Raw genomic sequence first — 14,958 nt, 5'->3', positions numbered from 1 at the left:
ATTCGATTGCAATCCTCAACAAGATACACTAATCCGACGCATATCTCACCATTTCACACACAAATGTAAGGCAACAGAGGCGACTCGGTTGCATGGACGTGTAAAGTATAGTATAAATTAAAGGCATAATCTATTTTTGCACTGCTGTGTTGGTTAAACTGTTGTTAGAACCCCATCTTTATTTATTGTTGTTTTGATCGGAGAAATTATTATTTGAAATATAATCGTTAACGTTAAAATTGGATTGGATCTGAAAAGACCAAGGATTTCTTATTGAGAGGAATGTGACACAAAGGGAAATTGTTGCCAAATTAATTGAAATCCAAATCGTGCCATTTTCTGGCTCCCAGTGATCGGTTTTATCATTGTGCTTTATAAACAATCAATATTTTCATTGATTAAAGCTTTGATACTTGAATAAACTATGACCTTTGTTTTGTTTTCTGATTAACTCTGGTTGGGATCTTTTGGCCTCCTTTGGTGGGTGGGAGGTCACTATATTTTCTACTGGGTGGGGTTCCTGACTCCCATAGTGGGCAGGGGGGTACATTCTGTGTCTTCTATCCCTTTATATCTGTTTTCCAACATGCTTTCTGTCTTTGTCTTGGAATGAGATTTCTTGGTTTTGTCCTGGCCCTGGCCGGAGTCCTAGCTGGGAGGGTCCTTGTAAATCATCTCTCTGTTATGTATTATTATATTTGTTATTTGAATTTATAATATAAGCATTTGAGTGTATTCCTCATTGTTGGATTTTGTGCTTGCGTCCGGATGAGACTTATAGGTGGTCTCAAACTAAGTACTTTGATAGTGTGCTCCTGGAATCTACATCTGATCCCTATTTGTTCCCAGTTCCCCTATGTCTTACTTTTTCTTGGGTGCTTTATTTTGTAATTCTAGAACTTTTTACTATCCCATTTTCTTCCTTTTTACTGGCGCTGATATAACCTAAATGTGTTGTAAGCGCCGTAAAACCCTTAAACACAAACAAACAAACTGTATTTTCTATCCACTTTTGTCTGACTTCTGGGTTGCTTTCTGTCTTTGTCCTGGAATGGGATTACTTATTGACTTTGCCCTGGACGGATTCTTTGATTGGGAGGGAAACAGTTATAGTGATGTACTTTTTGATGCGATGTATTTGTTGTTTCTGAATGTATATATATTATGTTAGCATTTCAGCATACCGCATAATTCGAAGTATACCATGGACCAGAAAGAAATTAAACATTCTGGTTCTTATTGATGCAGGACACATTTCCAGAAAGTGGTTGGCTTAAGTTAAAAGGAGAAAACTGACCCATTATGGACATGGTCGGAGATACAACGTCATCTTGAGCAGGGTCCTTTGACCTCCCGTGGTGGACAAGAGGTCACGTTGTGTTTTCTATCCCGTTATTAAGTTATATCTGTTTTCCGAGTTGTTTTCTGCCTTTGTCTTGGAATAGGATTACTTAGCTTGTCCAAGGCCTGGATGGAGTCCTTGACTGGAAGGGAAACAGTCAAATGTATAGTTAATAGTTTTGGGAGATATATTTTTCCCCTTGTAAATCAACTCTTTTATGTATTGTTAATTATGTATTCTGTAAACATTTGAGTGTGTTCCTCTTGGTGGGATCCTGTGCTGGTGTCTTGATGAGATTTTCAGGTGATCTCAAACTGACTACATTGATGGTTTGCTCTTGGAATCTACATCTGTTCACTATTTGAACCAATTACCATTTGTCTTACTTTTTCTTGAAGTGCTCTGATCACAATGGGTACGCGTTGGACAGGTGGCAAGCCTCCTCTGATGAAGTGAGTGTGCTGTGAGGCAGGATCTCAACCGAAGCTGATGGCTGCCACCCAATGTCTCCTCTTGCTGGTGGAAAAACCTGGCAGCTTCTCTCCCAGTTTCGAGGAGTCGATGTCCCTGCATACTCGAGGGATTCAGTTCTTCCCAACCGACTTCCATCTCGTATATGCAGCTCTGTCCGAAGTCAGGGAAGCTACGTACAAGGGTTGCCGGGACGCATTTCGGTTCGAAAAAGGGACACCGTCCATTACGCGCCTGAGAGGGGTATCCCCATTTCCTCTCCTTTTGATCATTTTAAGCCAGTTGTTTGTAATCGTCTCCCGTTGGACATCGGGGGACTGGATTGCTACCATTATCGGGCCCCATTCTCTATGTGTCGTTGCCAACGTTCTTGACACTATATGAATGGACTTACGAAATGTTACATTCACCTTCTCAACGTTCTTGCTTTTATCCCACACTGGAGCGCAGTATTCCGTGGTGGAATAGCATAGTGCCAGGGCGGACGTCTTCAGCTTGATTACCACCTCAAATTGATCCCGCCAACTTCCTCATAAGACTGTTGCAGTTCTCTAACTTCTGGGCAACTCCTTGGAGATGTGCCCGATAGATAAGGCTGCGGTCCAGCGTAACCCCCAGTACTTCGGACTGGGCTTGTATGGGAGAAGCTGGTAGATATGGGGCCTTAGGTGGGAAGAAAGTATGTATCAAATGCATAGTATAGTGGAGCGTTGTGCGTTCTTTTTATATATAGAGCAATATACTCTGAGCGTGATCAAATTACTTTACAAGGCTACCCAGCCAAAATAACACAACATTTAGTATGAGACATGACGCCTGTACTGTAATAAGGCAATATAGCGAATTGTTACCAGCCGATACATTTATTAAAAGGTACTTTCCTGGTAAATCATCTCTGTTATATGCTGTTTTAGTAGTAAAGTTTAAATAATAAAATATACAGTTGGAGATGGATAATTTGTGGACACAGAAGTTGAGTTTCAAGTGTCGATGTTTTTCTCAGTCCCGTCATATTGTAATATAGTGAGGATACACAATATGACAAGGGCAATGGCTTTTGAATGGCCAAATAAGCATCTCTCTCTCTCTCTCTTTTGCACAGACTTGTAAAGTTTTACTTCTACATTCTCAACGTTCTTGTTTCTACCCAACACTGGAGCGTTCTAAGCCTTTGGTCAAATTTACAAAAGTCTAAAAGATTTTCCTAATAAAAACCTAAAAACTGGACTATAGCATGATTTTGCTAAATGCAGGATTAGGAGTATGAGTTCCAAATATCTATGATAAACTGTCATCATCGATATGTGGTGATGACTCTGTGGTAGACGATGGTGAGCATGGGTCTCCAATCCTTCGTGTCCTAAGATCATCTCAGAGAGTCGGCATTTGTTTCATTTAATGCTCCAGTTGATGTCCTGAGACCTATAAAATACCTTGCTTTGTCTACCTCTGCTTCTATCAATTTTCCCTAACTTGACCTCTTTATCTGGATACTGGCATTTCTGAATATACATAAATAAGGATTTTTAATGTAGGTCTAACAATGAGTGTTCAGAGACGCCAACTTAAAATTTGACTCACAGGAATTTCAGACACTACTCGGAAGAATTTCCATGCCAAAAGTGGAATTTCTGCCTACCTACAAGAAAAGGGCATTGGGATGGTATTTGACATTAATTTTACATAGCGTATAGTTCTAAACAGATAACTAATTACAACAACACGGTATGTGAACCCAATGTCAAATACTATCCCAAAATCCCTTTATATCAAATGAAGTAAAGCTCCAAAACCTGATGGTGGTGGTTGTAGTAGTATTGGTAGTGCGATGATGTATGGGAGGTGATGGGTGTAGTACTCGTAGTTGTAGAATAATGTTGATGTGGTGAAGGTGTAGTAGTAGTAGTAGTAGTAGCAGTAGTTGTAGTATTCGTAGTAGTAGTGTAGTAGTAGTAGTATTAGCAGTAGTAGAAGTAGTAGTAGCAGCAGCAGCAATAGTAGCAGTAGTAGTAGTAGTAGTCGTCTTCGTAGTAACAGTAGGAGTTGTGGATGATGTGGTGATGGTTGTAGTTGTAGTGGTATTGAAGATGAATTGAATTGATAGTGTTGGTAGTTGTAATGGTTGTTGTAGTGGTAATGATAAGGGTGTGGTCGTGATGATGATAAGATAGTGTTGTAGAAGTGGTAGTGATAATGATATGGTTGGGTTGTTGTAGTTGTGGTAGTGATGATGATATGGTAGTGTTGTAGTAGTATTAGTAGTTGTGATGATGTTGATGATGTGATAGTAATGGTGGATGTAGTAGTAGCAGTGGTAGCGATGAAGTGGTGATGGTGGTTGTTGTAGTAGCGATAGTGAAGGTGATTTGGTGGTGGTGGTGGTTGTAGTAAAGTTGTGGTAGTGATGGTTGTATTGATAACGATGATGTGTGGGTGGTGGTTGTAGTAGTACTGGTAGTGATGGGCTGTAGTAGTGGTAGTGATGATTTGGTGGTGGTGGTTGTAGTAGTAGTGGTATTAATGATGATGATACGACGGTGGTGGTTATAGTGGTAGTGATAGAGGTGATGTGGTAGTAGTAGTAGAAGTAGTGAGACAATTGACATTCAGTCTCACTGACTTTGTTGTATCGAAGAAAGAAGTCCACTATGGATGGCAAATGCATAGTCAACAAATGACAAAAAATCCCCCAAAAAACAAAAAGAATTGAGAAGAACTGTCATTTTCTTATTTAATATTTTACACAATCCATTATCATAAGCAACACAATGTTAATATTGTATTAGACTTAAGAGAAACACACACACACACACACTCTCTCTCTCTCCTCTCCCCCTGCTTCTCCCCCCCCCCCCCCCCCCAACACACACACACACACACACTCATAATAACCATACTACCCACACCAGCACACACACACATGTTCCCTTCTAGCCACAATCATTTTTAATTTTCTTCATCATTTCCTGTATGACACGCTGTGTGATGGCACTGGGCATGACCATGTGATCTGCTTCAGAGTCGCTGGAATTGCTGGACTCATCTGTGCTGCTGTTGTCATCATCGTACCGCGATATCCCTGGCAACACCCCGGCCACCACAGCCAATCCATTTCCCTTTGGGATGTCTGCCATCAATTTGCTGTCATCTGCTCTTAACACTGAATCAAGAGTTAATAAAATACAAATTAATGTTCATCTATACTTCTGTCGTGGGGATTGCTACAGAAACTTCACAGTCAAGGAACTTGAAAAAAAAAAAGGACAGATGAGTCACAAACAAGAGACATAAAAGTATATATTTTTCATTGTAAATAATCCAAATTTTTAAGAAAAAAAATCCCCCCCCCCCCCCCCCCCCAAAAAAAAACAAAAACAAAACAAAAAACCTGTACTGATTAAATAAGCAAGATTGTTTAGTTTTTGACACTTTAACTGATTCCGTCCAGGTTTTTATGAGGGTTCTGACAGAGTTATTTTTCCTGAGCATTTTTTACCATTGGGTACCTATCTTATTTTTGGAAAATAAATATCTCTTATAATAATTTGTATGACATGTAATATATCATTTTAATCAGAAAAGAATAATTAATGTGACTACGACAATTTTACACGTATAAAATTTGGTTATTATTCAATGAAATAGCAAAATTATGCAATCAATGAATTGTAAAAAAAAAAAAAAGTTACTCTACTATCAACTTACATCAGATTTCCATGTTTTCTGCTAATCCAAAGACATTTTGAATCACATATATTTAATTACACATATATCCTAAGTATGTAGTCCAAATTTGAGGTTGAAATGCTAAAAATCTAAGATTTTATAGCAATATAACTGTTTGCAGTCAAAATTTATAAAAATTGCCACAGTCACACAGTTTGCAGAAATAGCACATCCTACCAATAAACAAAAGCTAAAATTGTCCTAATCCTATATGTTACAACTAATTTTACAATAAAATAACAAACAATAAGCAGCAGTTCTAAAAATCTAAATTTGACTCTGTGTGGTATTCCTCAAAACATTTTTTTGCATGGAGATGAGGCTTAGTCGAGCATCCACGACAGAAATAATTTGTCCTTTTCTTCTTCCCTGTTGTGCCTCTGTTGCACCACACACATGCTCTGTCCTGTTTCGAATGAGAGATGAGGTGTAGATTCCCTACAAACCTCTCAGGGATGGAGGTAGAGGGGCGGCCAGGCTGACGAGCTTCATCCCTTGCTCGATCCGAGTCATTCCGTGAAATAACTGAAAGCTTTGTCATTTCCTCAACAAGTTTTTTTTTTAAATCCAGAAGAGGAATCTTCTTGTTTTGAAACAGGGTGAATAAAATATGGGCATTGGTTCCACACAGTTCAAACATAAAATAAAACAGTTTCTTCCACCATTTAACAGTCTTGCGGTTGAAGGTCCCGTAGTAGCCCGTCTGTTGATCTACCCGATCACATCCATTCATGTTGTTGTTATAGTTATGGATGAGACCGGGTTTCTCCATCACTTTTCCTTTTTTTACAGTTGTAGCCATTTCACACGATGCTTTTGTTGAACAAGCTACTACGGGTTTTCTTGCCTTTTTGTCCCTCCACATGACGCAAGAGATATCAGCCTCTTTGTGGGTTGTAAAAAACCATTTGCGCTCCAAATGCTTCAATTTTAGAGCCCGAATTTCCTGAGGGAATCCACGCCGATTCGTGTTGACCGTGCCGGTGTAGTAAAATCCCTTTGCTGATAAGGCTTCCAAAAGTTTCATTGTAGTATAATACCTATCAGCAAAGAGATGATGACCCTTTGAGAACGGTTGCAGAAGAGTCTCAAACACTTTCACAGCCTGCCTGTTGTCATGTGGAACGTCCGGATTATAAGACGTCTTTTCTCCGAAGTACGTCAAGAGATTAACGACATATCCTGTCGTGCTATCCATCAAGCCAAAGACTTTGATGTGGTATTTCTTTAGCTTTTGGGGGTTGAACATTTTATAGACCCAACGCCCCTGAAATCCTACAACCATCTCATCCAGCGAAAGATTCTGAAATGGATAAAATGCGGATCTAAAATTTTCCAAAAGCATATTCATAAAGGGTTCAATTTTATCCTTCGAAGAGGCTGTTGCAGAATCCGAGCAATGCAACATGCTGTGGAAGATGGATTCAAATCTTGGGCGAGAAAACATATGGTGGTACCAAGGTTTGTAACTCGGTGAGTCTTTCGATGCCCAGCATACACGAATTGATGGCGGTTTGTCGATTCCCAGTTGAATAATGACGGCCAGGAATTTGTAGATCTCTGCCCTGGTGACAGGTTTCCAGTTGTTGAAAACAGACTGTCTTAGAGGAGGATTGTTGAGGGCACACCTGTAGGCTGCATATGCATTGATGGCATTGATCAGAAATTCTAAGACTGGTGTCGAAAACAAAAGCAGAAAAGCATCAAGTGGAGTTGACTGCACTGTCAAATTCGCCCGCAGTCCTGGCTCTTGTGGTGGTGAAAATCTGAAATTATTTCTTGTTTCAGCATCACCTTCTGTAATCTGAAATATAAAATAAAAAGAAAATATGAATAGCATGGAAAAATAAAACAAGAAAGAGATTGTTTTTGTTGTCAATGATAAATATTCGGGGGGGGGGGGGGGGGGGGGGAAGAGGTACCTACTACTGAGAGTAAAGAATAAAATCCAGCAGTTAAAAAATTGCTATTTGATCAACAAAATGTTCAGAAAAAATTGTCCTGGAACGTTTGTATATTTAAAAAAGAAAAACAACAAAACACAGATGGAAGACAACAAAAACAACAATAGTATCAGCAACAACAACGGAACCAAAACAAATATCAACATCACTTGCAACTTGGCCAGGAATGCGGTACTCAGATGTGAATAAAATAATTGTCTTCGGAGTCTCAGTCTCAGTAAATATTCTAGTTTACACAATGAAAATAAAATCAATAAATAAATAAAGTAATAGTTTATGTCCATGATAATCATCTGGGGGGGGGGGGGGGGGGGGGGAATTACTGATGAGAATAAAAAATAAGAATAGTTGGCCAACATTTTGACCAGCAGATTGTTCAGGATAAAAATAATAAAACAATAGAATTTTTTAAAAAGACACACAAGACACACAGCAAAGAACAACAAAACAACAACAATAACATCGGCATCAGTGTCAACAGAATCAATCTGATAATGCTATTCTCAGACTTTGACAAAATATCCTTAGTTTCGGTTTGTGTTCACTAGAAATGTAAACACAAACATGAGAGAAAATGAAAAGAGCAAAGTGATGACGGAAAAAAGTCAAAAAACAAAAACAAAGCAAGTAAAAAGTAACAAGTACAAGTAGACAAGATTTATGTTAGCATTGTAATTGTTTTCACCCACTTACCTCCGACCAAACAGGTAAGTCATCAGCAGTAACAGCAGTGATATGCCTTTTCTTGGCAGGGGGAGGAGCAACTGATACCTGGTCCTCGGCTTCGCTATCAGATTCAGATGATACTGAGCCATTGCCATTTCTAGAAATATCATTATCCATTTCATCAGACGATGATCTCCATCACTTCCACTGTCCGTTTCCAACGTTTCAAACAGTAAATGTGCTTGCTCAGCAGTATGTCGTCTTATCCTTGACGGGCCAGCGTCCATGTTTGTTGTCAGTTTCGTAGCAACGACGGTCGCAACAAAAGAATACGTATATTTTTAATAAAAAAGTTGAAGAATTGATAAAAGGCGGTTGATTCTGTCAAAGGACGCGCTATTTATAATGTTTTCTTCCGTTCGGTTGATTAAAAAGTCGGAACAAAGCAAAATATGAACGTTTCTTTTCACATTTCGCTTTTACGCTCACAGCGTAGGAATGGATTCGAGCTCGATTCGGGTTTACGCTGAGAGCGTAGGAATGGACGGAATCAGTTAACGTCATTCCATCACCTTAAACTAGAATGATGGTACACAAACAAAAGGACAGTAATACATTATTTAGAGTTCAGTAACTGCAACATTTTTGGATTACAGGCACCTAAGACAAGGTTAGACAAAAATAGTTTGCAAAGTAGATTCCTGCAGCAAATTACCCTAAACCACCAAAAGTCTCACTCAGATGCTGAGTTAGGATTCCTATCAAAAGGGAGAAATTCAGATGGTTTCCATCACTAATACTAATAGTAAAGAGTGATAAAGAGAGAAAATTTGCATGGGAGTAAATATCATCTCCCTGGTAAAAACGCATACACAGTGGCTTTGTGTTATAACAATCGAATTCGGAGGTAGGTCCCGGTTCGAGTCCTGCTCTGAGCAGCATAAAGTTGAGTCCTTGGAAAAGGCTCTTCACTCATATTCTCTCACCATACTCAAGTGTAAAGTGAGTACTTGGTCATTAACAGCATTGTCTATGTTGAAAAAAAATTTGTAAAATCACCTTAAAGACATCTTGTACTGGATGCAAAGTACTATTGTTAGCCTTCTAATAATAATAATAATAATAATAATAATAATAATAATAATAATAATAATAATAATAAAAATAATAATAATAATATACTTCATTCATCCAAATATAATGGAAATTGTTTACAGACGTGGCATGCATAAATATAGAGTTAAGAATTTATGGCGACAATGTTTTATATTCATTTTATAAAGTGAAAAATGCTATCCTTTTGACCTCAAGTTTGAATTTATTTGCATATATTTAAAAAAAATAGTACTCAGATCACAGTTGCTCATTAAAAATTTGAGCAGTATGTGGTAAAAAGGAATTACTGTCACCCTCCCCAAGAAATCATCATATGAACTAAATCCAAATCTTATATTATTTAGCTTCTTAACAATTGTGGCTATTACTATTATTATTATTATTATATTATTTTATTATTATTATTATCATCATTACTATCAGTATTATTATCATCATTATTACCACTATTTTAATTACTTTTTTCACCGATTACAAGAGCTGTAACCTAACAATAATTGCCTATTTGGACAATAAAGATTATTATTATCATTATCATTGCGATGACATGTTGTCTTTGTTTTGATTGATAAAAGACGACGGCTTCTGGAGAACTTAATATGTTGTGAAGGGGCTGATCGCCATCTTTCATAACTTTCTCCAGTTTAGTAAGACAAAGCGCTTTGAGAAAGTTTGGTGGATTTTGTACTTTATAAATGCTCCATTAAAAAAAATCTTAACTTTCATCCTCCTGCCTCTTAAACAGAAAAAGACTCCTGTCAGTATACGTAAAACCAAGTTGTCTCAATCAAGGAAAAGAATAGAAAATCATGGATACAAGATTAGAGAAGAACCCATAATATCTACAACCAATCATCTATATTATATGCAAGATTAACCACCTAATTTTTGTTGAGTTTATTATTTGCTCTAGAATATAGAAAGCTTTTAGCTGTAGGCTTACCTGAGCGGATTGTGGGTTAATGCACTGTATTTGGAGATATAGGGTGGATTTCTGCGCCCGTTATAACCGATTAGACTCTTAAAACCCTTCTATAGACAGTAAATTTTACTAGAGGCAAAGAGGGAGAGAAAAAACCCCCTGTAATACCTGGACCTGTTATACATGGGTTTGACTGTGCTCTTTTGGCTATTACTATTACAACAACATCTAAATTAATTATTTTAATGTTTAAAACATGAGGAGACTATCAATGAAAAATATAGACATTACTTTTATTTGAAGTGGTGTCATCATCATTTTCTGTGACCTTTGGAAGTTTGGCTTGGGGTTCTGGATCTTTTTTATCCACACTGAGGATTGGACATAGACAAGTTTAAAGAAACTCATTTCTAATGTGATAATCACAAAGTGAATCAGATAACAAATTAAGGATATTACAATATGAAGATAAAGAGTGTGCTCCCTCTCCTCCGTTATCTTGATGTTGCTGAGAGAGTCTGAATAAGCTCTGTGGTATGCCTGGAAATGTGTTAAACTGGTCTAGATATCTCACAGATCATTCATAGTCAATGTTAGTAAATATTATACAATCATCTCACTTTTCAGTAAAATGTGGTGCACTTCAGGGTTCCGTTATAAGCCCTCTTCTCTACACTTTGTAAACTATAACATGTATGCTGATGATACGCAACTGTAAATCATTTAGGAATATGTAATTCATCAAGTGTCATCTGTGCAAAATCGTATCGGGGATTCCAAAAGGCGGATGATAGCTAAAAGATCAAAACAATTTAACAGCACCCCATGAGAATCAAGGCAAAAGGCATGGCAGATTTGATACCTCACAGATACAAGATAAAAACCATTTGTGTACAACGTGTACGTTATAGCTCCTACAATTTATATTGTTATAGATTTCACTTACCTCTTTCTCTTGATGGCTCCTGACAACAACTGCATTTGAGATTTCTTGCCACTGCCAGTGACAGTCGTAGAGGATGATGCTGATGGTGCTTTGGAATTCTCTGGACTTGATTTTTGGTCCTTCGTTTTGCCAGACACTTTGATGACCTTAGCAGCGTTCAAGATCAGTTAAAGAGTTGTTTGCATCTAACATGTAAAATAATACAGCAGACAAAACATTTCTTTTAATTTTCAAATTGCAAATCTAAATTATTAAAGCCATTTGGGAACTTAAATCAGGCATTGCATCAAGGAAGACCAGTTACCAGTAATCCGCATTAAGTTGATTAGTGTGTTCATGTACCTTCCACAAAGACAAAAAGCTGAATCCAGAGTTTTGCTATCTTTGAATATGCTCAACATCATTTGATTGTGAAAACTTTGCTAGACAACACATCGTACCAATAAGCCACTGATGCCACAAGAGTATAATACAGATGTTGTGTATGGATGAAATCAAATTTATAAGCCATTGCAATCTTATACATTTACTGTATCACTTTTATGTTATTGTAATGCGCTTTTAGACTGCATAACAGAACAAAAATGCTTTGTCAATATTATCATTATTATTATCAGTGCTTTATCTGCAAGAAACATGAAGATGTGAACAAAAAGTTTGCCCATGAGAATTTGCAAACTTCATTCGTTTCCAGATCAAAGTCTAGATATAAATCAGAGAAATATTGATGCAATGCTCTTAAGTAAAATATTCACCAATTCTGCCCATTAGATGAATCTGTTTTTGTTTGTTTTGTTTTTAAGGGTTTTACGGCGCTTGCAACACATTTAGGTTATATCAGCGCCAGTAAAAAGGAAGAAAATGGGACAGTAAAGAGTTATAGAATTACAATTAAAGCACCCAAGAAAAAGTAAGACATAGGGGAACTGAGAACAAATAGGGATCAGATGTAGATTCCAAGAGCAAACCACCAATGTACTTAGTTTGAGATCACCTAAAAGTCTCATCCAGACACAAGCACAGGTCCCAACTAAGAGGAATACACTCAAATGTTTACCAATTATATAATATAATATGTAAACTAAACATAACACAATGTATAACAGAGAGATGATTTACAAGGAAAAAAATATCATCTCCCAAAACTATAACTATACATTCGACTGTTTCCCTCCCAGCCAAGGAGCTCCGGCAAGGATCAGGACAAAACTAAGTAATCTCATTCCAAGACAATGACAGGAAACAATTGGGAAATGGGTATGGGGGGGATAGAAGACAGAGCATGTACCTCCCTGCCCACAATGGGAGGTCAGGATCCCCACCCAGTTAGATGAATCTTACCAACATAATTTTTAATAATAACAACAACAACAACAATAATAATAATAATAATAATAATAATAATAATAATAATAATAATAATAATAATAATAATAATAATAATAATAATAATAATAATAATAAAAAACTAATAATAGTAATGGACTCTTATATAACCCATGGTATCCTATCCTCAGCCATGAGCTCATAACATTTCATCACAAAATAATTTTCAGGAAATTACACATTAAAAAAGAAAGGTTTCAAAGGATTTCTTGAACACACAGACAATAATTTGGAGTCCTTATTGCTCCGTAAAATGGTTTTCCATACACAAGGACCAAAAAAGGAAAAGAATCTTGTTCCCACCTTTGTAAATAGGTGGGGTCATTCATTGGAGGAATAGAAGAATCAAGTTGTCAAATATTTCTTAAGGAATTCTGTAAGGTAGAGAGGGGCAGTGTTTTCCAGACAGCGATAAACTATAACAAATGCTTTCAATATGACCTTTTCTCAATAGGTAGCCAGTGTAATTTTTGAAGAGATTTGTGGCAGAGTATAGTTTGATTGAGAGAATTTATTGAGAACCCAACTGGCAGGTTAAAAACAAGAACAAAGAGCTGAGTGACATCAATTTCATCCATTCTATATTTTTTTAAAAGTCTCATGATAATAATAATAATAATAATAATAATAATAATAATAATAATAATAATAATAATAATAATAATAATAATAATAATATTATGCTGAAAACTTATATAGCACTGTAACTCTGACACATGAAACTCTAAGCGCTTAAGTCATTCAGATTAGGAATTATCAACCTCACCGCCATCTCACATACAATAAAATAAATATGCTGAAATTAAGAAAGGCATGATTACACACACAAAAACAATGACATGCACAAAAAGGATATTTCCATCTCTTTGATCAAAGATTTCTCCTCATTGCTCCTCTCTCTTTCCAGCTGCATTTGTCGACTGGAAACATAGTTCAGGAACTGTACCTCATCATCCTCCAAGACCTTAACAGTACTTCCTGTTTGGATTCACAAAATATAAAATGTAACCCATCGCCTCCAAATGGTATGAGTACTATGTCAGGGTAAACCCAGATGCCAAAAAGCTATTTCTAAACGTAAAATGACAACAAATGTAAGCTTATAGTTTTTACTACAATTCCTAGAACTACCACTACTACTATTACTACTACCACTACTACTATTACTACTACCACAACTACTTCTACTACTACTACTACTAAATACTACTAATACTATTATTTTTGGTCAAATGATGGGAAATTCACACATATGCATGAAGTTAAATGCTTCTATAATGCTTCTAGAGATTTCATTTTGAATCAAACAGCATTTCTAAAGCTGCCCACTTGGTAATAAAAAAAATAATTAAAAAATCAGACTCATAAAAAATAATAAAGAAAGAAAATAAGATCTATATAAATTTTTAAAATCCAAATAGAGTAATTTTAGTTATTATAAAGGGAAATAATCCAATTATGTTTAGGCTTATTAGCAATACCGTTTTTAATTGAAGACTTCACTGTCAAAGATATTAGTTCAATTTAATTTTCACTTAAAACTTTCTATTTAACAAGTGGCAAAAGCTTAAATGTGGCCTGAGCCCATTTAAAGTATAAAATAAGCTTACATGCAAAATTCTATGCAAATCCTCAAAAAGGTATGAGCAAAATATTGGTGAAAACAGGCATAGTACAACTAACTAAAATGATAGCTATAGTAGGGTAAAATCGGGTAATTTTGCCGTTTTTTCACTGTCTCACTTCTGGCCTGCCGTGAGAGGCCAATTTGCCAACCCAAACACCGACAATAAGCTTACCTGGCCAATTAATTATTTTTTTGTGAAGTGTTAACGTAGATTTATATTGTTTTTATTCACAAAAGTCCTTTTAAAACTGCCACTGTTGTCGGGTACATTCGCCGCACGTCGGGGAACTTCGCCGCGAGATTTTGTATTTAGTTTTTCTCCCTACAAGACAATATGAGGAACATTTTCCACTTCTTAAACTTTTCTTGTCTTCAAATCTCTCTACATTATCCAATACTGCATATTAACACAATTTATTGGCACTTGAATCGAGTGTGATGATGTATGTAAAGTGCCTTCCTGTGGATACATTACAATGTCAGTCACAAGATCATAGCCTGCTGCCCATCCATACCCGAGTCGACTGATTTGTGGTTATTAAACCCACTTACATATTTATTATTTACTTTTCTTAACTTAGTTATATTTTAGTGCTAACACACAGCGTCTATTGCACACAAAAATCGTCTTTGGAATAATTATAGTATGATGATAGTGATTTGTGGCGAATTTACCCGAAAGTACCGGTGAATTTACCTGAAATTATAGACTTTTGAAATAATGTATTACAATTTTTAGAAATATTTTTCTGATGATAATATACACTGATAATGAAAATAAAATGGATATGG

General features: G+C 36.5%; 1 protein-coding gene across 2 annotated transcripts in view; it reads right to left on the bottom strand.

Annotated features, from left to right (window-relative positions):
- Window positions 1–4,519: 4,519 nt before the first annotated feature.
- Window positions 4,520–14,958, bottom strand: part of LOC144977057 (PSME3-interacting protein-like) — a 20,267-nt gene continuing 9,828 nt past the window's right edge. For both annotated transcript variants that reach the window (XM_078921786.1, XM_078921787.1), the window contains 4 exons: window positions 13,396–13,517; window positions 11,154–11,308; window positions 10,499–10,578; window positions 4,520–4,973 (listed from right to left, as the gene is read on the bottom strand). In XM_078921786.1, the coding sequence (XP_078777912.1) occupies window positions 4,744–4,973; window positions 10,499–10,578; window positions 11,154–11,308; window positions 13,396–13,517 (587 nt within the window). In that variant the 3' untranslated portion in view covers window positions 4,520–4,743. The remainder of the gene's footprint in view (window positions 4,974–10,498; window positions 10,579–11,153; window positions 11,309–13,395; window positions 13,518–14,958) is intronic.

The sequence above is a fragment of the Berghia stephanieae genome, chromosome 7 (genome assembly GCF_034508935.2).
Source record: "Berghia stephanieae isolate SIO BIC M18660-M18661 chromosome 7, UCSD_Bste_1.3, whole genome shotgun sequence".
Classification (NCBI taxonomy): Eukaryota; Metazoa; Mollusca; class Gastropoda; order Nudibranchia; family Aeolidiidae; genus Berghia; species Berghia stephanieae.
Note: the sequence above shows the minus strand (reverse complement) of the source record. Positions and strands in the feature narration are given on the sequence as shown.